Below are 22,124 nucleotides of genomic sequence, written 5' to 3' on the forward strand. Positions count from 1 at the left end.
TAACCTCTGCCCCGCTAGACGTAGGTTTCGACCAGGTACTGTTCCTGTTGGTATTTCCTGTCTGGTATTGTTCCCGTTTATTTTGTCCTGTTTAATATCGGTTTCCAGTCCCGTTCCTGTCTAGTTTGTCCTATTTGATTTCAATGTCCTGTTTTGATATCATTCCTGTTTGTCCCGTTGTTTAATATAAGTTTCCAGTTTCATTCCTGTCTAGTTTGTCCTGTTTAATTTCGATATGCTGTTTTGGTATCATTCCTGTCCGTCCCGTTATTTAATATAGGTTTCCAGTTTTGTTCCAGTATAGCTTGTCCTGTTTAATTTTGATATCCTGTTTTGATAGCATTCATGTCTGTCCCGTTGTTTAATATCGGTTTCCAGTTTCGTTCCCGTCTAGTTTGTCCTATTTGAATTCAATGTCCTGTTTTGATATCGTTCCTGTTTATCCCATAGTTTAAAATTAGTTTCCAGTTTCATTCCCGTCTAGTTTGTCCTGTTTCATTTTGATATCCTCTTTTGATAGCATTCATGTCTGTCCCGTTGTTTAATATCGGTTTCCAGTTTCGTTCCCGTCTAGTTTGTCCTATTTGAATTCAATGTCCTGTTTTGATATCGTTCCTGATTATCCCATAGTTTAAAATTAGTTTCCAGTTTCATTCCCGTCTAGTTTGTCCTGTTTCATTTTGATATCCTGTTTTGATATCATTCCTGTTTGTCCCGTTGTTAAATATTAGTTTCCAGTTTCATTCCCGTCTAGTTTGTCCTGTTTAATTTCGATATGCTGCTTTGATATCATTCTTGTCTGTCCCGTTACTTAATATAGGTTTCCAGTTTCGTTCCAGGATAGTTTGTCCTTGTTGCTAACGGACAAATTACTTCCCACGATGCCTTTCTCTTTATTCGGTTCAGAATCTCGTGCTCTTCGTAGAGACTCTGTGATATCCTAATTCAACAACAGCGCCCCCCCTTGGTGCAGGTCTCTTCAGAAGCCAAAAAGGACAAAAGACAAAGGTGCATTGGAAGGGAATCTGAGCATTTGGTGGCTGTCTGTTTTGACAGAGCGCCATCGGGCCTGGGGTGCAGCAAGCTGTCTTAATGAAGTGAGGTTTTTAGCGCTCGAACTCAAAACCGATTTGGAAAACAAATGTTATGCATCAGAGTAAAATGGAATGGATCTCAGATGAAGTATTAATTGGTGTTGGATACTAGCAGTGGCCGTTTTATCGCCAGAAGCGATATTACGGCTGATATCTTTTGATATTGCACACTTGCAAAGGGGATTGAATAGGATGCCAGTTTGTTATTTTGACTGTTATTGCACAATGTGTCACGGTTGCCATGGCGCCCGATTGGCCCCGCCCGTGTGACCCCCAGCTGTGGCTCAGTAACAGATTGGGTTTCCGTCTTTTTAAGCTCAGTGCGCTTTCTCTTACTTTGTCAGTCTGTCAACAAACCTCTGCCCCGCTAGACGTGGGTTTCGACTCAGTACTGTTCCTGTTGGTATTTCCTGTCCGGTATTGTTCCCGTTTATTTTGTCCTGTTTAATATCGGTTTACAGTTTCGTTCCCGTCTAGTTTGTCCTATTTGATTTCAATGTCCTGTTTTGATATCATTCCTGTTTGTCCCGTTGTTTAATATTGGTTTCCAGTTTCGTTCCTGTCTAGTTTGTCCCGTTTCATTTCGATATCCTGTTTTGATATCATTCATGTCCGTCCCGTTATTTAATATAGGTTTCCAGTTTCGTTCCAGTATAGTTTGTCCTGTTTCATTTCAATATCCTGTTTTGATAGCATTCATCGCTGTCCCGTTGTTTAATATCGGTGTCCAGTTTCGTTCCCGTCTAGTTTGTCCTATTTGATTTCAATGTCCTGTTTTGATATCATTCATGTCCGTCCCGTTATTTAAAATAGGTTTCCAGTTTCGTTCCAGTATAGTTTGTCCTGTTTCATTTCGATATCCTGTTTTAATAGCATTCATCACTGTCCCGTTGTTTAATATCGGTGTCCAGTTTCGTTCCTGTCTAGTTTGTCCTGTTTCATTTCAAGATCCTGTTTTTGATATCATTCCTGTCGTCCCGTTATTTAATATCGGTTTCCAGTTTTGTTACCATCTAGTTCGTCCTGTTTAATTTCAATATCCTGTTTTGGTATCAGTCCTGCCTATCTACCTATCTACCTACCTATCTATCTATCTATCTATCTATCTATCTATCTATCTATCTATCTATCTATCTATCTATCTATCTATCTATCTATCTATCTATCTATCTATCTATCTATCTATCTAGACATCTATCTAGACATCTATCTATCTAGACATCTGTCTGTCTGTCTAGACATCTATCTATCTATTAGAAACACAATAAATGATACGTTGATATCAAACACAATTCAGTTCAATTGAAATTCCGCGAAGGGGTGAACCAGCGATAACGAAAGAGCAAAGTAGCAAGAGCTGTCTGTATTTTTAAAACAAGCCCTGAAAAAACTTAAGTGGTCCTTGGGGTCTTCTTTGGAGCTGTGGCATCAAGCTGGTTAACTGTAAACTGAGTTGTCAACCAATCAAACCCAGTTAAGCATTGGGAATGGAAAACTATTCCTTTAAACCTTACAGAGGGACCTTAAGCGGCATGGTTAAATCTGACATTTTATCAATGGACTGTACCAATTTAGCATTTTTTTGCAGGATGCGTTTTGAGCGAGTGCTGCAATCCCGGATTGATCGTAAAGCGACTTTCGACAAACAAACATTTACGCTCGTCATCGCGCTTTCGGGCAATTAAGAGAATTTAATGAAGCTTGTTGCTGGCCGTGTGGGAGGACGCTGAGATATGTGAGACAAAAACAAAAAAATAGCACACGGGATTCTGAAAAATCAACTGCTGTGAAGCAAAATTATATCGAGTTTTGCATCCTGTGATCTTATAATATTTGTTCATCGCACTAATTACAATTACAGTCAAGCAAGCTCATAATAATGCTTCCAATTTGCAGTAATCAATGTGGTCTGCTGTGAAGTCTATATATATATATTTTGTGTATTTCTCTGAACATTCCCCTAATATTCACTGTCTATATATCTTTTGATGTGTCATTCTAAATGTCCACCCAATGATGTGTCAGTCTAAAGTCCACCCAATGATGTGTCAGTCTAAAAGTCCACCATACTTAAACTAAATAAAGCCGGCTGCGGCGGGGAAGACGAGGAGGACGATTGCGGAGCCGAGAACACATCCCCTGTGTTTCTCCCCGATTCTCCCCCGCTGCAGCGGAACGAAAATGTACATTGTCTCTGCCTGAATTTCCTTTAAATCTGATGACCGGCCACACGGGGTTTACCCACATTTGGACCCCACATACGCTTATAACTACTGTATTTTATGGACTAAAAGGCGAATCCAACAACCCCAACTTTGCAAAAAAATGCGGAGAGAAAGGAAACGTACTGATCTCCTTTTGTCAGTCCGTCTGCAAACCTCTGTTGATACAAGGCAAGCCTTTTTTTGACACAGACTCCCACCTGCCCGTTTTTGCTCCCGTTTATCTCTGGCTATGATCTGTTTTGATCCCGACTACGTCTTCTCACCCGTCCCGGCTTACGACTCGTACTAATCAGTCGATAATTCTTATCGCTGAGGACAATTGCATTACAATGGTGGTGGTGTAGATTAAACTAGCAATTGTAAGAGCACTGAAACCTAACCACTAGCCTGCTATGGACATCTACTATTACATTATATGCATTTTTTTTGTTGGTTTAGATCAGGGGTGTCAAAATCATTTTGACTCGGGGGCCACACGATAGAACAAACATTCTGTCGGGGGCCGGACTAGTCGATTAAAGAGAAAGAAAAAGAGATAAAGAAAGAAGGAAAAGAAGAGAGAGGGCGGGACAAAGAAAGAGAGAGAGGGAGAGAGCGTGAGAAACAAAATAGATAAAAACAGAAGTCGTGAGAGAGGGGGAAAGAAAGGGAGAGGAAGAAAGAAATAGAAAGTTGGAAGGAAAGAAAAGAGAAAAGAAAGCGCGGAGGGTAAGAACAGGGAAAAAGAAAGAGAGAAAACGAAAAAAGGAAGTTAGGCCACACGATAGAACAAACATTCTGTCGGGGGCCGGACGAGTAGATTAAAGAGGAAGGAAAAGAGAGATAAAGAAAGAGAAAAAGGGAGGGAGAAGGAGAGAGGGCGGGACAAAGAAAGAGAGAGAGGGAGAGAGCGTGAGAAACAAAAGAGATAAAAAGTCGTGAGAGAGGGGGAAAAGAAAGGGAGATGAAGAAAGAAATCCAAAGAGAAATAGAATGACAGAAGGAGAGAAATGAAAAAAGAAAGCGCCAAGGGTAGGAAGAGAGAAAGAGAAAAGAAAAAAGGAAAAAAGGAAGTTAGAGCGAAAAAGGTTAAAAGACACAGAGAGAGAAAGAGATAAAGAGCAACAAAGGAAGAGAAAAAGAGAGACACAGAGAGTGAAAGAGACAGAGACAGAGACTGGGAGAAAAGGGGTGGAAAAGAGAGAGAGAGAGAGAGAGAGAGAGAAATAAATAGAATTACAGTGTCTTTGTTCGAGGCACCTGGCTTTGGCAAACATCAAGTGGACATATTTCAACCTACACCTTGTTTGTCTCTTGCGCTTCTCTGAGTGTTGTCTTGCGGGCCGGATTCAATCCTTTAGCGGGCCTGATCTGGCCCGCGGGCCGCCAGTTTGACGCCTGTGGTTAAGATGGACTTGATCATTTGATGATCTGATTGGTTGTTTTAAAAATCAATAACCATGACGTTGCTCCAGTTACTCAATACTACTTTTTTACTTTTACTTAAATCGTCATGATTACTGATGTGACAGCTGTGCCCGCTCCTTTGGCGCCAACTGCCTCGGACTCTGATTGGTTCCCTGTCCCTATTTAAACCCACTTCTATCTGTCCTCTTTTGTCAGTCCGTCTGCGAACCACAATGAACACTAGGCAAGTCCTTTTCCACCCTGAGTCCCACCTGTCCCGTTTGTGCTCCCGTCTGTATCCCGCTTCGAAATGAAATGGAATGATCTGCATTTCTATAGCGCTTTTCAAGTCAATGACTTCCCAAAGCGCTTTACACTGTGCTTCACATTTCCCAATAGCGGCCTTGCAGCCATGTAAGGCGGTAACCTGCTTATTGGGGGTATTAGGGGTTCAGTGTCTTACCCAAGGACACTTCGACATGTAACACGGACAAGCTGAGATTCGAACTGGGATCCCTTAATCCTAAAATGATCGCTCTACCTCCTGAGCTACTGCCGCCCCGTTTTGATCCTGACCACGTCTGCTCTCCTGTCCCGACTTACGACCCGTTTCTGACCCCGACCACATTCTTGCTCCCCTGTCCCGACTTTCGACCTGTTTTTTTCCGTCCTTGACACCAACATCGCTACGAAAGATCGCTTCCGTGCTCAGACCACAAACCGAGTATGAGAGAGACTTGTTTCCCACACCTAGCGAACGCCGGATTGTGGGCGCACCCTTTCCTCTTTCCTTTAATAAAACCTGTGAGAAACGGAACCCAATATTTCAACCTGCAACTCATTTTTCTCTTGTGCTTCTTTGAGTGCTGTCTCGCGGGCCGGATTCAATCCCTTAGCGGGCCTGATCTGGCCCGCGGGTTTATTCCTATTTCGTTTCTTTTGTCTTTTATTAGCATATTTAGTATTGGAGTAATCCAAAAGTAATTATAAGTAATTGCATGCAAATTAAGTAGAAACTTATGATACATGTCCTGTATTCAATGTGTTAGGGATTCGAACTGCGATCCCTTGATCCCAAGTCGAGCGCTCTACCTCCTGAGCTACTGCCGCCTCTCTGTATATTTGCCTCAGTGACACCTCTGTTTTTTCTGAGCATATACACCAAAGTAGCTAAAAACGTCTTTAAAAAAACAACAAAAAACATCAAAACCGTGAAAAGTGACGCTCTCGACTCTGACAGCTGCTCTCCAAGGGATCCCGGCACTTGTACCTCACCGGGAGCTCGCGCTCCTTTCTCACGTTAGCACTCAGACCCTGGCAACCCCTCTCAGCATGCATCCTAAACGACTTCCTCTCCTTCAAGGAAAGACAAAGTGCTTATTTAAACCTGCACGTGTTCCCTAATTCCACATGCAAAATACGCAATGTGATAAAAAAAGAGATAACAAGAGAAAAGGGAGAGAGGGGGAAAGAGAGAGAAAGAAAGAAACCCAAAGATAAATTGAAAGCCAGAAAAAGAGAAGGAGAGAAAGAGAGAAGGGGAAAGCGAGAGAGAGAAACAGAGAAAAGAGAGAGAAAAGGAAAAAAAGGAAGAGAGAGCAAAAGAAGGTAAAAAGAAATAATGAGAGAAAGAGTCAAAGAGGAACAAATAAAGAGAAAAAGAGAGACATAGAGAGTAAAAGAGAGAGAGAGAGAGAGAGAGAGAGAGAAGAGAAATAAGGGGAGAGGGAGAGAGGGGGAAAATGAGAGAGAAAGACAGAAACCCAAAGATAAATTGAAAGAGAGAAGGAGAGAAAGAGAGATACGGAAAGTATGAGAGAGAAACTGAGAAAAGAGAGAGCAAAAGAAGGTAAAAAGACATAATGAGAGAAAGAGTCAAAGAGGAACAAATAAAGAGAAAAAGAGAGACATAGAGAGTGAGAGAGAGAGAGAGAGAGTGAGATAAAAAGAGAGGAAGAGAGAGAGAGAGAGAGAGAAAGAGAGAGAGAGAGAGAGAGTTCTTCAACTGCTAAAAAAGTGTGTGAGATCACCCGTCGAGCTGCTGCCAGTTCCTAATATTCCGCTCTCTCGTTTTTTACTTATTACGGTCGTGTTTAAAGCTGGTACGAAAAGGTGACGGAGGGCGTCCATTCCCTGATGCAATATGGCGTTAATGAATATCGGGAGAGCTCGGGAAAACGTAGTATTCCTGGAATAGAGGATGATAAAAGGTACGCTTTGAGCAAATCCAGATGGGGAAGAGTGACCCTTACCCTCCCCTTATTTTACTCATCTCATTACTTCCCCTATGTGTGATGCTTGTCCATATCATGCAGAGACAGAAAACTGGGTATGGACATGGACTTACACAAAAAAAATAATGAAATTCTACATTATTACACAAGCCTGGTGTGACTCTGATCTATATTTAGGGTGGGTGTGTTTATTTCCAGTTTTTATTTTTTTAGAAAATAGAAATAAAAACATTGTACAAAGCAAATGCGGGACAGGAGAGCAAAGCCGGGGTCAGAAACCGGTCAGAAACGAGTCGTAAGCCAGGAAAGGGGAGAAGACGGGGTCGGGGACAAAAGAGGTCGAAAGCCGGGATGGGAGAGTAGACGCGGTCGGGGACAAAAACGGGTTGAAGTTGGTGGACCGACGGGAACAACATGTATTGAAATCCCACATTAATACACAAGCCTGGTGTGACTCTGATCTATATTTAGGGTGGGTCTGTTTATTTTCAGTTTTTATTTTTTTGGAAAGCAGAAAAAAGTCATTGTACAAAGCAAATGCGGGACAGGAGAGCAAAATGTGGATGGGGTCGGAAACGAGTCGTAAGCCAGGAAAGGAGAGAAGACGGGGTCGGGGACAAAAGAGGTCGAAAGCCAGGACGGGAGAGTAGACGTGGTCAGGATCAAAAATGGGTCGAAGCCGGGGGACAGACGGGAACAACATGTATTGAAATTCTACATTAATACACACGCCTGGTGTGACTGACAAAAATTTGGTTGGGGTCAGAAACGAATCGTAAGCCAGGAAAGGATAGACGTGGTCGGGGACAAAAGAGGTCGAGAGCCGGGATGGGAGAGTAGACGTGGTCAGGATCAAAAACGGGTCGAAGCCGGGGGACAGACGGGAACAACATGTATTGAAATTCTACATTAATACACACGCCTGGTGTGACTGACAAACATTTGGTCGGGGTCGGAAACGAGTCGTAAGCCAGGAAAGGAGAGTAGACAAGGTCGGGGACAAAAGAGGTCGAGAGCCGGGATGGGAGAGTAGACGTGGTCAGGATAAAAAACGGGTCGAAGCCGGGGGACAGACGGGAACAACATGTATTGAATTTATGTCGATCGATCGATCTATCTATCTAAACATCTATCTAACTATCTATATATCTAGACATTTAGACATCTATCTATCTATCTATACATCTATCTATCTAGACATCTAGACATCTATCTATCTAGACATCTATCTATCTATCTAGACATCTCTCTCTCTCTCTCTCTCTCTCTCTCTCTCTCTCTCTCTCTCTCTCTCTCTCTCTCTCTATCCCTCTATCCCTCTATCCCTCTATCCCGCTATCCCGCTATCCCTCTATCTATCCATCTAAAGCTACAAATACAAACCCTAAGAGCCATTTGGGAGGCGAAAGAGTTTTTCAGAGAGCCGAGGCCAAAAGAGCCGGTTCTCGAAAACAGAGCCTAAATTTCACCTTGTTGCTTGGATCCCATTGTTTTTTAATCCTATTACATTATTAACATGCTATTTATCTTAGTTAATTTACAATGGAGCGTGAGTTCAACGAGAAAAAGGCAATTCAGGGCGTTATTATTCATCTTATCAATCAAGCTATCAGCAAAGAAATAGTGCGTAACTATGGTAACTGTTACTGATGGGAAAAAATATGGCAATGATGATTATTTGTTTTTGTTTTTTCACTCTCTTGCCAAATAAGTCATTATACGCTTCCTGATGTGCTTTGACAGTCAGCTCTAATTAGGTTTATGGTGATTGACCTTGAGAGCGCGACATTTTTAATCATGGAATGTTGAAGGACTTACTGCTCTGCGCTTTGGTCCTTTTCTTTTATGGGGAAATATACTCACGTAGATCTTCACTGGTCAAAAATAATCCATTAGCAGGAAAAACTGGATAAAGAAAGTACAAGGACACATAGCAGTGCATACTAACAAATAAGTGGAGACTCTGATTGGCTGCCGATCAGTACTTGTACCCACTCCTGTCTGTCCCCTTTTGGTCGGTCCGTCTGCGAACCTCAGTTAACACTAGGCAGGCCTTTTTCGACCCTGACTCCCACCTGTCCCGTTTTTTGCTCCTGTCTGTCCCCGGCTTCGACCCGTTTTTGGTCCTGACCTCGTCCACTCTTCCTTCCGGGCTTTCGACCTCTTTTTGTCCCTGACCACATCTTCCCTCCTTCTTTCTTCTATTCAATTCTATTTTATTATTTTCTATTCCATTCTATTATGTTCTATTCTATTCTATTCTATTTTATTCTATTCTATTCTATTCCTACCCTGGAGTGTCATTTCTAATCTTATTACATACATTGTTTCACAACGTTGATATAAAGAGTATTCTATTCTATTCTATTCTATTTTAGTCTATTCTATTCTATTCTATACTTACCCTGGAGTGGCATGTCTAATCTCGTTGCATACAATGTTAATATCAATGACAATAAAGATTATTTTATTCTATTCTATTTTATTAGTTTCTATTCCATTCTATTATGTTCTATTCTATTCTATTTTATTCTATTCAATTCTATTCTTACCCTGGAGTGCCATGTCTAATCTTATTGCATACATTGTTTCACTACGTTGATATCAAGACTATTTTATTCTATTCTATTCTATTCTATTCTATTCTATACTATACTTACCCCGAAGTGCCATGTCTAATCTTATTGCATACATTGTTTCACAATATTGATATCGAGACTATTCAATTCTATTCTATTTTATTTTATTCTATTTTATTCTATTCTATTCTATTCTATTCTATTTTATATTATGCTTACCCCGGAGTGCCATGTCTAATCTTATTGCATACATTGTTTCACAATGATGATATCGAGACTATTCAATTCTATTCTATTCTATTTTATTTTATTCTATTTTATTCTATTCTATTCTATTCTATTCTATTCTATTTTATATTATGCTTACCCCGGAGTGCCATGTCTAATCTTATTGCATACATTGTTTCACAATGATGATATCAAGACCTATTCTATTCCATTCCATTCCATTCCATTCTATTCTATTCTATTCTATTCTATTCTATTCTATTCTATTCTATTCTGGAGTGCCAGGTCTAATTTTATTGCATACATTGTTTCAAACGTTGATATCAAGACTATTCTACTCTATTCTATTCTATTCTATTCTATTCTATTCTATTTTAGTCTATTCTATTCCATTCTATTCTATTATATTCTATTATATTCTATTATATTCTATTATATTCTATTATATTCTATTATATTCTATTCTTACCCTGGAGTGCCAGGTCTAATTTTATTGCATACATTGTTTCAAACGTTGATATCAAGACTATCTATTCTATTCTATTCTATTCTATTCTATTCTATTTCAGTCTATTATATTCCATTCTACTCTATTCTATTCTTACCCTGGAGTGCCAGGTCTAATTGTATTGCATACATTGTTTCAAACGTTGATATCAAGACTATTCTATTCTATTCTATTCTATTTTAGTCTATTCTATTCCATTCTATTCTATTTTATTCTATTCTATTCTCACCCCGGAGTGCCATGTCTAATCTTATTGCATACATTGTTTCACAACGTTGATATCAATAGTATTCTATTCTATTCTATTCTATTCTATTCTCACCCCGGAGTGCCATGTCTAATCTTATTGCACACATTGTTTCACAACGTTGATATCAAGACTATTCTATTCTATTCTATTCTATTCCATCGGAAACCAAACACATGCTCCGAGACACACGGAAGCATATGCACCCCGGCAGGTCATTTTACAACAGAAACACCGCTGAGCAGAGAGAAGCGCTGCTAAATATAGAAAAGAACTGAGCAGAAGTCCAATGACATACTGTACAAGAACATCCATTGTGGATCAGAGCGTGACCAGGGATTGATTTCCCAGACGGACTGACATTTAGGAATTAGATTTAAATAGATATCCAACAATTGCGTTCGTGTGCCTATTGCATACCTGTCACGCTCCAGGGCACCATATTTTTTTTTTCCAACGTGTTGATTTATGTAGTTTAACATGTTATATTGTTAAACTACATAGATCCTTTTTTTCTTAACTTCTTTATACAACATCATAATTCGTAATATAATATATCAAGGCAAGTGAGCCGTTTGAGGGCCGGCTCTCTTGAATGAGTTGAGCCGAAAAAGCCGGTTCTCTAAAAAGAGACGGACTTCATTTCACTACACAATTACCACGAAATACAAATTAATCTTACGCCATATTTTTTTCCAAACGTGTTTATTTATGTAGTTTAACATGTTATATTGTACATGTGTTTCGTCATATCATATATATCGTTAATTAACATTTTGTTGTGAGTTCCCGAGTTGCTCGACATGAATGAGGTTTATTATAAAACAAATTCAATGTATTAATGTCCTGCATTTATATAGCGCTTTTCAAGTCATTGAAGACCTCCCGCAGCGCTTTACAATGTGCTTTACACTTTTCCCTTTTACACACTAACTAACCGATAGCAGTGTCAGCCATCCAAGGCAACTACCTGCTATCGGGGGCATTAGGAATTCAATGTCTTGCCCAATTACACTTCGGAGGAGCCGGGAATCGAACCTGTGACCTCTTGATCCGAAGACGAGCGCTTTACCTCCTTAGCCAATGCCGCTCAAAATTATTCGCCCAGGGGCTTGAACCCTGGACCGTCGGATTAAAAGTCTGTTGCTCTACCGACTGAGCTATCCGGGCTTCAAAAATGAAGTCGCTTTGACGTTCACTGTAGGAACTCATTAATGAGTTGAGCCGAAACAGCCGGTTCTCTATAAATAGACGGACTTCCTTTCACTACACAACTACCACATTAAATCCGAGCTGGTGGACGCATGCGCACAGTAGCATCAAACGGTTCAGTTTGTTTGCAACGAAAAAAAACGATACTGAGATAGAGGCTACCGCGGCGAACTGGTTTGACTTGATTGATTTGCCGTTTGGTGACAAATTTGCGTTTTTCCGTACGGATTTTCTTGTACGTCCTACACGTCTTAAAATGCAAAATAAATGTACTTTGTACGGCAAAACCGTACAGGTTGACGGGTATGATGATGCATCAAAGCAAGTGAGCCGTTTGAGAGCCGGCTCTCTTGAGAGTTGAGCCGAAACAGCCGGTTCTCTATAAAGAGACGGACTTCCTTTCACTACACAACTACCACATTAAATCCGAGTCGGCGGACGTATGCGCACAGTAGCATCAAACGGTTCGCTTCGTTTGCAACGAAAAAAACGATACAGAGATAGAGGCTACTGCGGCAAACTCGTTTGATTTGCCGTTTGGTGACAAATTTGCGTTTCTCCGTACAGATTTTCTTGTACGTCCTACACGTCTTAAAATGCATGATAAATGTACTTTGCACGGCAAAAACGTACCGGCTGACAGGTATGTTTTTGCTTTCTATCAGATGAGAGAGAACAGCGGGTAAAAGCGACCTCACCTTGTTATTGGAATAGCAGATGTTGGAGTATAGTCTTTGCAGGGTTGTGCATGCATGGAATACAGATCAGGCTGTTTCTTATTGAATAATGGTGCCGGTTTATCCGTCATAGATGATATTCGGATTACAGCGTTTATAAATGCCGAGAAACGCGGAATGGAGGAAAGCATTGTAAAACGGCTTATGGCTTTAGTAAATAGCATCTGTTTTCAGAAGTTTTCAGCAACGTGATTATAGATTTTAGCTAGCCATGTAATGCATTTGCATGGGCATATTTTGGATATATTCTGCTGTGTGCTGGAAACGATGCTTATCTGATTGTCGACTGCGTGTCACGGTTGCCATGGCGCCCAATTGGCCCCGCCCGTGAGTTAGACATTACATGTCTAGATAGATATAGTAGATAGATATTGTAGATGTCTAGATAGATGTCTAGATAGATAGAGTAGATTGATATAGTAGCTGTCTAGATAGATGTCTAGATAGATAGATGTCTAGATAGATGTCTAGATAGATAGATGGATAGATAGATGTCTAGATAGATGGATAGATGTCTCGATAGATAAATAAATGTCTAGATAGATGGATAGATGTCTAGATAGATAGATAGATGTCTCGATAGATAAATAAATGTCTAGATAGATAGATAGATGACTAGATAGAGATAGATAGATATATAGGCTAGATAGATAGATAGATAGATAGATTGACATTAAAATTACTAAATTTTGTGCAGGCTTGGGGAGTAACTGATTACATGGAACGGTAAAATTGATGTTGGCAAGCTGTTTGGATTTATTTTCATTTTGTTTCTGTCCCATTTTATGTTCGTTTTGCCAGAGATCAAAGAGATCAAAGCCAGGAGAGAAAGCTTACCACGTGTTCTGAGTCATCATTTTATTCATATTTTGTTTATTTTGTCTTTTATTAGCATATTTGGTATTGGAGTCATCCAAAAGTCATTGAAAGTAATCCAGTTAAAGTAACCCTACCCAAACCTGGTTGAATACATTTGGACCCAGGATAGAACCCTGTGGTACTCCACAACAGATTACAACTCTCCAATTTTTTTCTCCTGTTAAAATGGACCTGCGGTTTTTAAGATGCCACAGCGGCACCCAAGGACCATGTGGGTTTTATCATACGCATATGTCTATTTTTTTGTAAAAGACTTAGCTTTCATCCTGTCTTCCCACTCACTCCGCTGTCCCTTGAAAAATGACGCCATCTTTTAGCGTGACCGGCCGATGCACGGCTTTACCTTGTACGTCGCTGCTTCGGTTTTGATCTGCTATTGTTCAGTCCATCTGAGGAAGTGGGTACAGCCACAGAGAATGCTTGTACCAATGGTTTCATTGAAGGATCGGTATTGTTTTGGTCTGTAGGTGGGGATTATTCCCGAAAGCTTAATTTTGAGCCTATTCTTTAATGTTAATGAAAAGAAAGAAGAATCCTCTTGTTTTTCTGACGCAAGTGTATCAAACAGTTGCGTGTGCATTTCTTGGTTAATTCCCTCAGTGTTCTGTGGTTAATGTGGCCGAGAAACACCCTCAACATGTGAAAATACCTTCAATGAAACCCCAAAGTGGCAAACTTACCCTGGTATGACGTCATTACCGACTGAGAGTATACTACTGTAACAAAATAACCGTATATCTACAAGTAAAAACGCATAATAGCAGTTGAATGAATGGTTTTATTGCTGTTATACAAATACAAAATAATTAAGATAGTTTGTGGCTAGATGCCCGTGAGCATCGGGTGTCTTCGTTGATTAAAATACAAGAGTCCCAAATCTTGTGATTTCCCACCTGTTTCACGGGTAATGGACCTGGCATTGCTGAGATACAGCCTCAGCAGGGGTAGCATGTGAGTGTTGTGAGCTTATGTAGCACTGGGCCAAGCATGCAGCACTGCTATTGCCTTCTCCCGACCCTGCTTCAGTCACTTCACCAAACTGTTAATAATCCACGGAGCACCCTCTCCGGCTTTTCTTCAGAGTCCAATTTAATTGATGTATTTATTTTCAATGTAGGCAGCTCGGCGGCGCAGTGGTTAGCGCTTGTGCTGCACAGTTCATGTCATGGAAACCTGTCGTGGGTTCAAATCCAGGTCCAGACTTCCTGTGCGGAGTTTGTATGTTCTCCCCGTGCTTGCGTGGGTTTCCTCCGGGCACTCCGGTTTCCGTCCACGTTCCAAAAACATGCATTTCAGGTGAATTGGCCGGTCCAAATTGTCCCTAGGTGTGAATGAGCGAATGAGTTGTCGGTCCCTGTGTGCCCTGCGATTGGCTGGCAACCAGTTCAGGGTGTCCCCTGCCCACTGCCCGAAGATGGCTGGGATGAGCTCCAGCCCCCCCACGACCCTAATGAGGATAAGCGGTACGGCTAATGAGATGAGATGATATTTTCAATGTAACAAGCTGCCAAAAGCTAGCGGTCGCTATGCTTCCCAGTTTGTTTTGGTACAAAGACATTCATTTGAGCGCCAGTCGGGTTTTTGACTGACAGCATGCATCAGCCTGTTACAGTTGCGCACGCAGACAGTCACGCCCACCTTATACACACCCATACAATCTTCCCTGTGATAGCTGTGTCCTCTCTGCTGACCACAATTAACGCTATGTTGATATCAATGTCAATAAAACAATTTGATTTAGAGGTGAACCAGCAATTACCATAGCACAGAGCAGCGATGGGTCTTTGTGAGTGTCTGTGTGTGAGGTGTTTCGGGTTGTCAGGTGGAAACAAAGTATTGGATTTGATATCTTATTGTACACTGAATGTTTTTATAAAGCAATTGTAATTGCCTGTACAGTGTTTTTCACATTTTAAATGATATGTAAAGAAGTTGCCTTTCCTTCTTCTTTTATTCAGGTTGGGCTTTCTCTGAGGACTTTCCATCATAATCCATCCATCTGTTCGTCGCTGCAGATGTTCTTCATGTTGACCCTAATCAAGTCAAATGACACCTTATAAAGGTAAGCATGTTTAGCATACGGATTTATGCCTTTTTATGTTATTTTCTTGGTCTGAATCACAAATTTCAGTCTCCCTCCTCAACAGTTCTGGTCCCGCATTCGCTTCATTCCAGTAAATTTCTTTTTTTTAATTGTTAAATAGACAGCGCCTTTTTGGGATTTGATCACGTCCCTTGTTTTACATCACCTTGAGTCCTGTATTTGGGTCTGTCCGACACCCCGTGTGACGTTCTTACTCAAGCCTTTTATTTTACGGGAAATGGGGAGTGTCGGGTCTAAAACGACCACTTACGTCTGGGAGAGCTAAAAAATATTGACTAATCATAAAAGGAAATTCAGGCAAAGACTTTTTGAGTTTTCTAGACAACTGCAATTGGAAAAGGTAGCTTTCGTACCGCCGGCCGCGCTCCTTCTAAAAACCTTCCCCCTCTGCGCTGTTTTATTGAAGTCACAAGGGTGGAATAGTACTGAGACAAAGGAGGAAAATAAATTCCCTCTGACCCTTCCCCCTGGTACAGTACCAACACCTTTAAACAAAGACAGAAAAACTCAGAGAAGCCAAAAAGGGCCATACAATCTGATTAGAAATAAACATTTTTGAGCAAAGACGTTTAAGCCTACTTTACAGTGACTCATGCACGTTAGGCAGCGGTCTGGCATGGAAAGACAGTAAGCTAGAGACCGACGAGATACCGATCGAGCAGATATTGGACAGTTGGGGTCAATACCGGACATGACGGGACGGGCAGGAATGATAATGAAACAGGATATCGAAATAAACAGGAAAAACTAGACGGGAACGAAAACGGGAGAGAAGAACTATCACAGGACAGGAACAAAACTGGAAACCGATATTTACCAGGGCAAAATAAACGGGAACAATACCGGACAGGAAATACCAACAGAGTCAGAACCCACGTCTTGTGGGGCAGAGGTTCGTTGACGGACTGAACTGGGTTCAAATAGTGACAGGGAGCCAATCAGAACCCGCATCGGTAATCATGACTCCGTGATATAACTTGTTGTTACTTACACCTGCTGTAAATTCAATTTAAAAAATGTAGAGCGCTTTTGTTAATTTTAAAGAAGGGAATCCAGAAAAGCTAAAATTTGAACCTTTAAAATCTACGTTAAAAGTCATTAAAATGCCTAAACTGAGGAATTTTGTCCATTCGGGAAATCAGGGACTTACGCCAAGAGTGCTGATGGGAAAATCAATGGCGTACACGGTTACAGCGGCAAATTACTTTCACCTTGCTTAACACTTTTCCCCAAGAATAACCAGGCATCGAGATTCCGATCAATGTTGTGGTTCCAGTTGGGATATCGCCTGGAAATCAAGTTGAGTGATGAGCCGATTCAAAAGAGCTTGATTTTGACATGATACAAAGTGCAAGGCTTCGAAGTTCCCTGTCATTTTCCTTACGGGTCTGAGCGTTCGCACAAAGTCGGTGAGCAACGCTTGAAACAACAGTGAGCAACCATAATCCCAAGTGTGGCAAGATCATTAATTAACAAACATGTCCAAAACTTGACACCAAGTTACCTTTTGCTGAGTTTCCGGCAATTCAAAATTATTTTGATTGACTCATGTACGATTGCAAAGGTTGTACGGCCTACAAACAATTCTTTCACAAGATATCCGTTTATTTTTATTTCCTGATATATTTTGTCGCATAATATTAACATTTATGGGGGCTTATTTAGTAGGTTGTAAGATACTGAACTGTACTTAATCACATTTTTGAGTGGAAGTACAATGTTTTTTCTACTTTTTTGTTACTTTTTTCTTATTATTCTCTATTTACTTTTTTCCTACATTTCTTTCTTTTCTTTCTTTCTGGCTTTTTTTCTAAATGTTTCCTTCTTTTTTCCTCTTCCTTTTGTTTCTTTTTTTCTCAGCTTTTCACTACTTTTTCATTTTGGTTTTTTTTTTCTTTTTTGTTCTATTTCACCCCTTCCTTTAAGTCATTTTGTGCATCATTTTACATAATATTTGGTCATGTTGGGATTAAAGAAGCAAAAACAACCTGAAGAGCCGTTTAGGACCTGAAAGAGCCGGTTCCTTTTAGTGAGCCGAGCCGAAGTAGCCGGTTCTCGACAAATTCTACTAACTTTACTCAAATTCGTTCGACATTGACTTCAAAATACCACATTTAGGGCACAACGTCAGGGGAACCCGTGTATTTTGACCTTCATGCACTGTAACTTTGACTTAATTCGTTTCTTAACTATCAATTTCGAGCCCTGATTTTTGTGCGCTGGCTCGATTTTCTTGTGCGCTGAGAATGTGCGAGCAGTGCGCAATTGCGCACGCGCACAGTTTAGAGGGAACACTGCAAGGCTTGTTACATCCATTTCAGGTTTTTTCATGGGTTGTAAGTTTGCCGACCACTGCCTTATTTTAAATTTGTGTCGTTGGCTATACAAAAAAATGAGGTTCTGTGTTGGTTACAGATTTTTAACGACAACAAAAAACAGTTTAAGTTTTAAAACACTGGGTAAACATATGTTGATAGCAATTTTATGTCACGGTTGCCATGGCGCCCAATTGGCCCCGCCCGTGTGGCGCCAGCTGCGGCTCGTTGACAGATTGGCTTTCCGTCTGTTTAAGCTCTGTGCTCGCATTTTTCCTTTGTCAGTCCGTCAACGAACCTCTGCCCCGCAAGACGTGGGTTCCAACTCGGTCCTGTTTCCTGTTGATATTTCCTGTCTGGTATTGTTCCCATTTATCTTGTCCTGTCTAATATCGGTTTCCAGTTTTGTTCCTGTCTATTTTTGTCCTGTTTATTATTCTCTCCAGTTTTCCTTCCGTCTAGTTTGTCCTATTTAATTTCGAGATCCTTTTTCAATATCTATCCTGTCTGTCCCGTCCTGTCCGGTATCAACCCCAGCCGTCCGATATCTGCTCGGGCAATTGGTATCGATCTCATCAGTCTCTGGCTTCCTGTCTTTCCACGCCAGACCGCTGTCTAACGTGCATGACTCCCCATTTCCCGTAAAATAAAAGCTCGTGTGAGAAACGTCACGCGTTTGGGTCCTGATCCCGTTCCGGTTCACGACATTTAATCGCATAACAACGGCATGGAAACACTGTCATGCTTATCTCATTTACTGCAAACGTGCTCTGTGGGCTACTTTACTTTCAAAATAAAACGCCTTATCCGTCTTATCCTCAGATATAACTTATGGCTACTCAAAGCATCATACATATTCAAGTACACAACAGGGATGCGCATTGTAACTCACTTATACTAGAGGTATTCACATCTACACTCTTGCATGCAGGGTTGGGTAGGGTTACTTTAACTTGATTACTTTCAATTACTTTTGGATTACTCCAATACCAAATATGCTTACTCATCTCATCTCATCTCATTAGCTACACCGTTTATCCTCAGTAGGGTCGCGGGGGTGCTGGAGCCCATCCCAGCAATCATCGGGCAGTGGGCAGGGGACACCCTGAACTGGTTGCCAGCCAATCGCGGGGCACACGGGGACAGACAACTCACTCGCTCATTCACACCTAGGGACAATTTGGACCGGCCAATTCACCTGAAATGCATGTTTTTAGAATGTGGGAGGAAACCGGAGTGCCCGGAGGAAACCCACGCAAGCACGGGGAGAACATACAAACTCCGCACAGGAAGTCTGGAGCTGGATTTGAACCCACGCAGGAGGTTCCCAAGACATGAACTGTGCCGCACATGCGCTAACCACTGCGCCGCCGTGCTGCCCTCAAGTATGCTCATAAAAGACAAAAGAAACTAAATATGAATCAAATGATAACTCACAACACATGGTAAGCTTTCTCTCCTGGCTTTGATCTCTTTGATCTCCGGCAAAACGAACATAAATTGCGACAGAAACAAAATGAAAATCAATCCAAACAGCTTGCCAACATCATTGAGTCATTTTATTCATATTTCGTTTCTTTTGTCTTTTATTAGCATAGTTGGTATTGGAGTAATCCAAAAGTAATTGAAAGTAATCCAGTTAAAGTAGCCCTACCCAACCCTGCTTGCGTGCAAATTAAGTAGAAATTCATGATATATGTCCTGTATTCAATGTGTTAGCCTGAATACATAAATATAGAGGGTGCACCTGCATGGATGATATATGAGCCTGTAAAGTGACTCTGTAACTTTAATTTGCATTTAATTTTTAAAACCTCATCTCGCCGATGCACACTTCAATAAAATAACACATTATATGATAATTACTTCAACATCCAACTGTAAAGCATACAGGGAGTGCAAAATTATTAGGCAAATGAGTATTTTGACCACATCATCCTCTTTATGCATGTTGTCTTACTCCAAGCTGTATAGGCTCGAAAGCCTACTACCAATTAAGCATATCAGGTGATGTGCATCTCTGTAATGAGAAGGGGTGTGGTCTAATGACATCAACACCCTATATCAGGTGTGCATAATTATTAGGCAACTTCCTTTCCTTTGGCAAAATGGGTCAGAAGAGGGACTTGACAGGCTCTGAAAAGTCAAAAATAGTGAGATATCTTGCAGAGGGATGCAGCACTCTTAAAATTGCCAAGCTTCTGAAGCGTGATCATCGAACAATCAAGCGTTACATTCAAAATAGTCAACAGGGTCGCAAGAAGCGTGTAAAAAAACCAAGGCGCAAAATAACTGCCCGTGAACTGAGAAAAGTCAAGCGTACAGCTGCCAAGATGCCACTTGCCACCAGTTTTGCCATATTTCAGAGCTGCAACATCACTGGAGTGCCCAAGAGCACAAGGTGTGCAATACTCAGAGACATGGCCAAGGTAAGAAAGGCTGAAAAACGACCACCACTGAACAAGACACACAAGCTGAAACGTCAAGACTGGGCCAAGAAAAATCTCAAGACGGATTTTTCTAAGGTTTTATGGACTGATGAAATGAGAGTGAGTCTTGATGGGCCAGATGGATGGGCCCGTGGCTGGATCGGTAAAGGGCAGAGAGCTCCAGTCCGCCTCAGACGCCAGCAAGGTGGAGGTGGGGTACTGGTATGGGCTGGTATCATCAAAGATGAGCTTGTGGGGCCTTTTCGGGTTGAGGATGGACTCAAGCTCAACTCCCAGTCCTACTGCCAGTTTCTGGAAGACACCTTCTTCAAGCAGTGGTACAGGAAGAAGTCCGCATCCTTCAAGAAAAACATGATTTTCATGCAGGACAACGCTCCATCACACGCATCCAAGTACTCCACAGCGTGGCTGGCAAGAAAGGGTCTAAAAGAAGAAAAACTAATGACATGGCCTCCTTGTTCACCTGATCTGAACCCCATAGAGAACCTGTGGTCCCTCATCAAATGTGAGATTTACAAGGAGGGAAAACAGTACACCTCTCTGAACAGTGTCTGGGAGGCTGTGGTTTGCTGCTGCACGCAATGTTGATCGTGAACAGATCAAAGCACTGACAGAATCCATGGATGGCAGGCTTTTGAGTGTCCTTGCAAAGAAAGGCGGCTATATTGGTCACTGATTTGTTTTTGTTTTGTTTTTGAATGTCAGAAATGTATATTTGTGAATGTTGAGCTGTTATATTGGTTTCCCTGATGAAAATAAATAATTGAAATGGGTATACATTTGTTTTTTGTTAAGTTGCCTAATAATTATGCACAGTAATAGTCACCTGCACACACAGATATCCTCCTAAAATAGCTAAAACTAAAAAAGCCCCACTCCAACTTCCAAAATATTCAGCTTTGATATTAATGAGACTTTTGGGTTCATTAAGAACATGGTTGTTGTTCAATAATAAAATTCATCCTCAAAAATACAACTTGCCTAATAATTCTGCACTCCCTGTATAAGCCGAGCATAAAAATGACTTACAGATTCTTTGTTTCAAGTAACTCAGAACTTTGGAATGGACGGCGTCACCTTTTGGACAGTTCCCATGTACCATAATGAAATCTGATGAAGTTTTGAATGTAAGTAAAAATATTCAAGGCAATGTATTGATAAAATAATATTCTGTGCAATTATATCAATTAGAAGTACGGTCTCAAGTACAGAACATCCTAAAAAAATATTCTTTATTTGGTTTTCTAACAAGTTTGACAATTTCAAACACCGTCACCCGATACAGAGAGTATCAGATAATTGAGACCGCGCCCATAGAGCCATGATCTGGTCGAGCGTCACTGGTCCATGTAAAAGTAATTGGCTGAGCGATAGACCTTCTCTTTTCTTCTGCCCGTGTCATGAACCGGAACAGGATCAGGACCCAAATGCGTGACGTTTCTCACACAAGCCTTTTGTTTAACGGGAAATAGGGAGTCATGCACGTTAGGCAGAAGTCTGGCATGGAATGATAGGAAGCCAGAGGCCGATTGCCCGAGCAGATATCAGACAGATGGGGTTGATACCGGACAGGACGGGACAGACAGGATTAATATCAAGACAGGATATCGAAAATAAACAGGACAAACTAGACGGGAACAAAACTGGAAACCTATATTGAACAACGGGGCAGATAGGATTGATATCAAAACAGGATATCGAAATTAAACAGGACAAACTAGACAGGAACGAAACTGGAAACCAATAATAAACAGGACCAAATAAACGGGAACAATACCGGACAGGAAATACCAACAGGAAACAGGACTGAGTCAAAGCCCACATCTTGCGGGGCGGAGGTTCGTTGACGGAGTGACAAAGGAAGAGTGAGAGCACTGAGCTAAAATAGACGGAAAGCCAATCTGTCAACAAGCCGCAGCTGGTGCC

At 41.2% G+C, this 22,124-nt stretch overlaps 1 protein-coding gene across 5 annotated transcripts in view; it reads left to right on the forward strand.

Moving 5' to 3' along the window:
• The window catches only part of LOC148358967 (leucine-rich repeat and fibronectin type III domain-containing protein 1-like protein), a 397,907-nt gene that overhangs the window by 198,794 nt on the left and 176,989 nt on the right, over window positions 1–22,124 (forward strand). For all 5 annotated transcript variants that reach the window (XM_088345841.1, XM_088345842.1, XM_088345845.1 and 2 more), the window contains exon 3: window positions 15,288–15,391. In XM_088345841.1, coding sequence (XP_088201967.1) covers window positions 15,376–15,391 — 16 coding nt within the window. In that variant the 5' untranslated portion in view covers window positions 15,288–15,375. The remainder of the gene's footprint in view (window positions 1–15,287; window positions 15,392–22,124) is intronic.

This window comes from Urocampus carinirostris, chromosome 10 (genome assembly GCF_059441175.1).
Source record: "Urocampus carinirostris isolate Australia breed hairy pipefish chromosome 10, RoL_Ucar_1.0, whole genome shotgun sequence".
Taxonomy (NCBI): Eukaryota; Metazoa; Chordata; class Actinopteri; order Syngnathiformes; family Syngnathidae; genus Urocampus; species Urocampus carinirostris.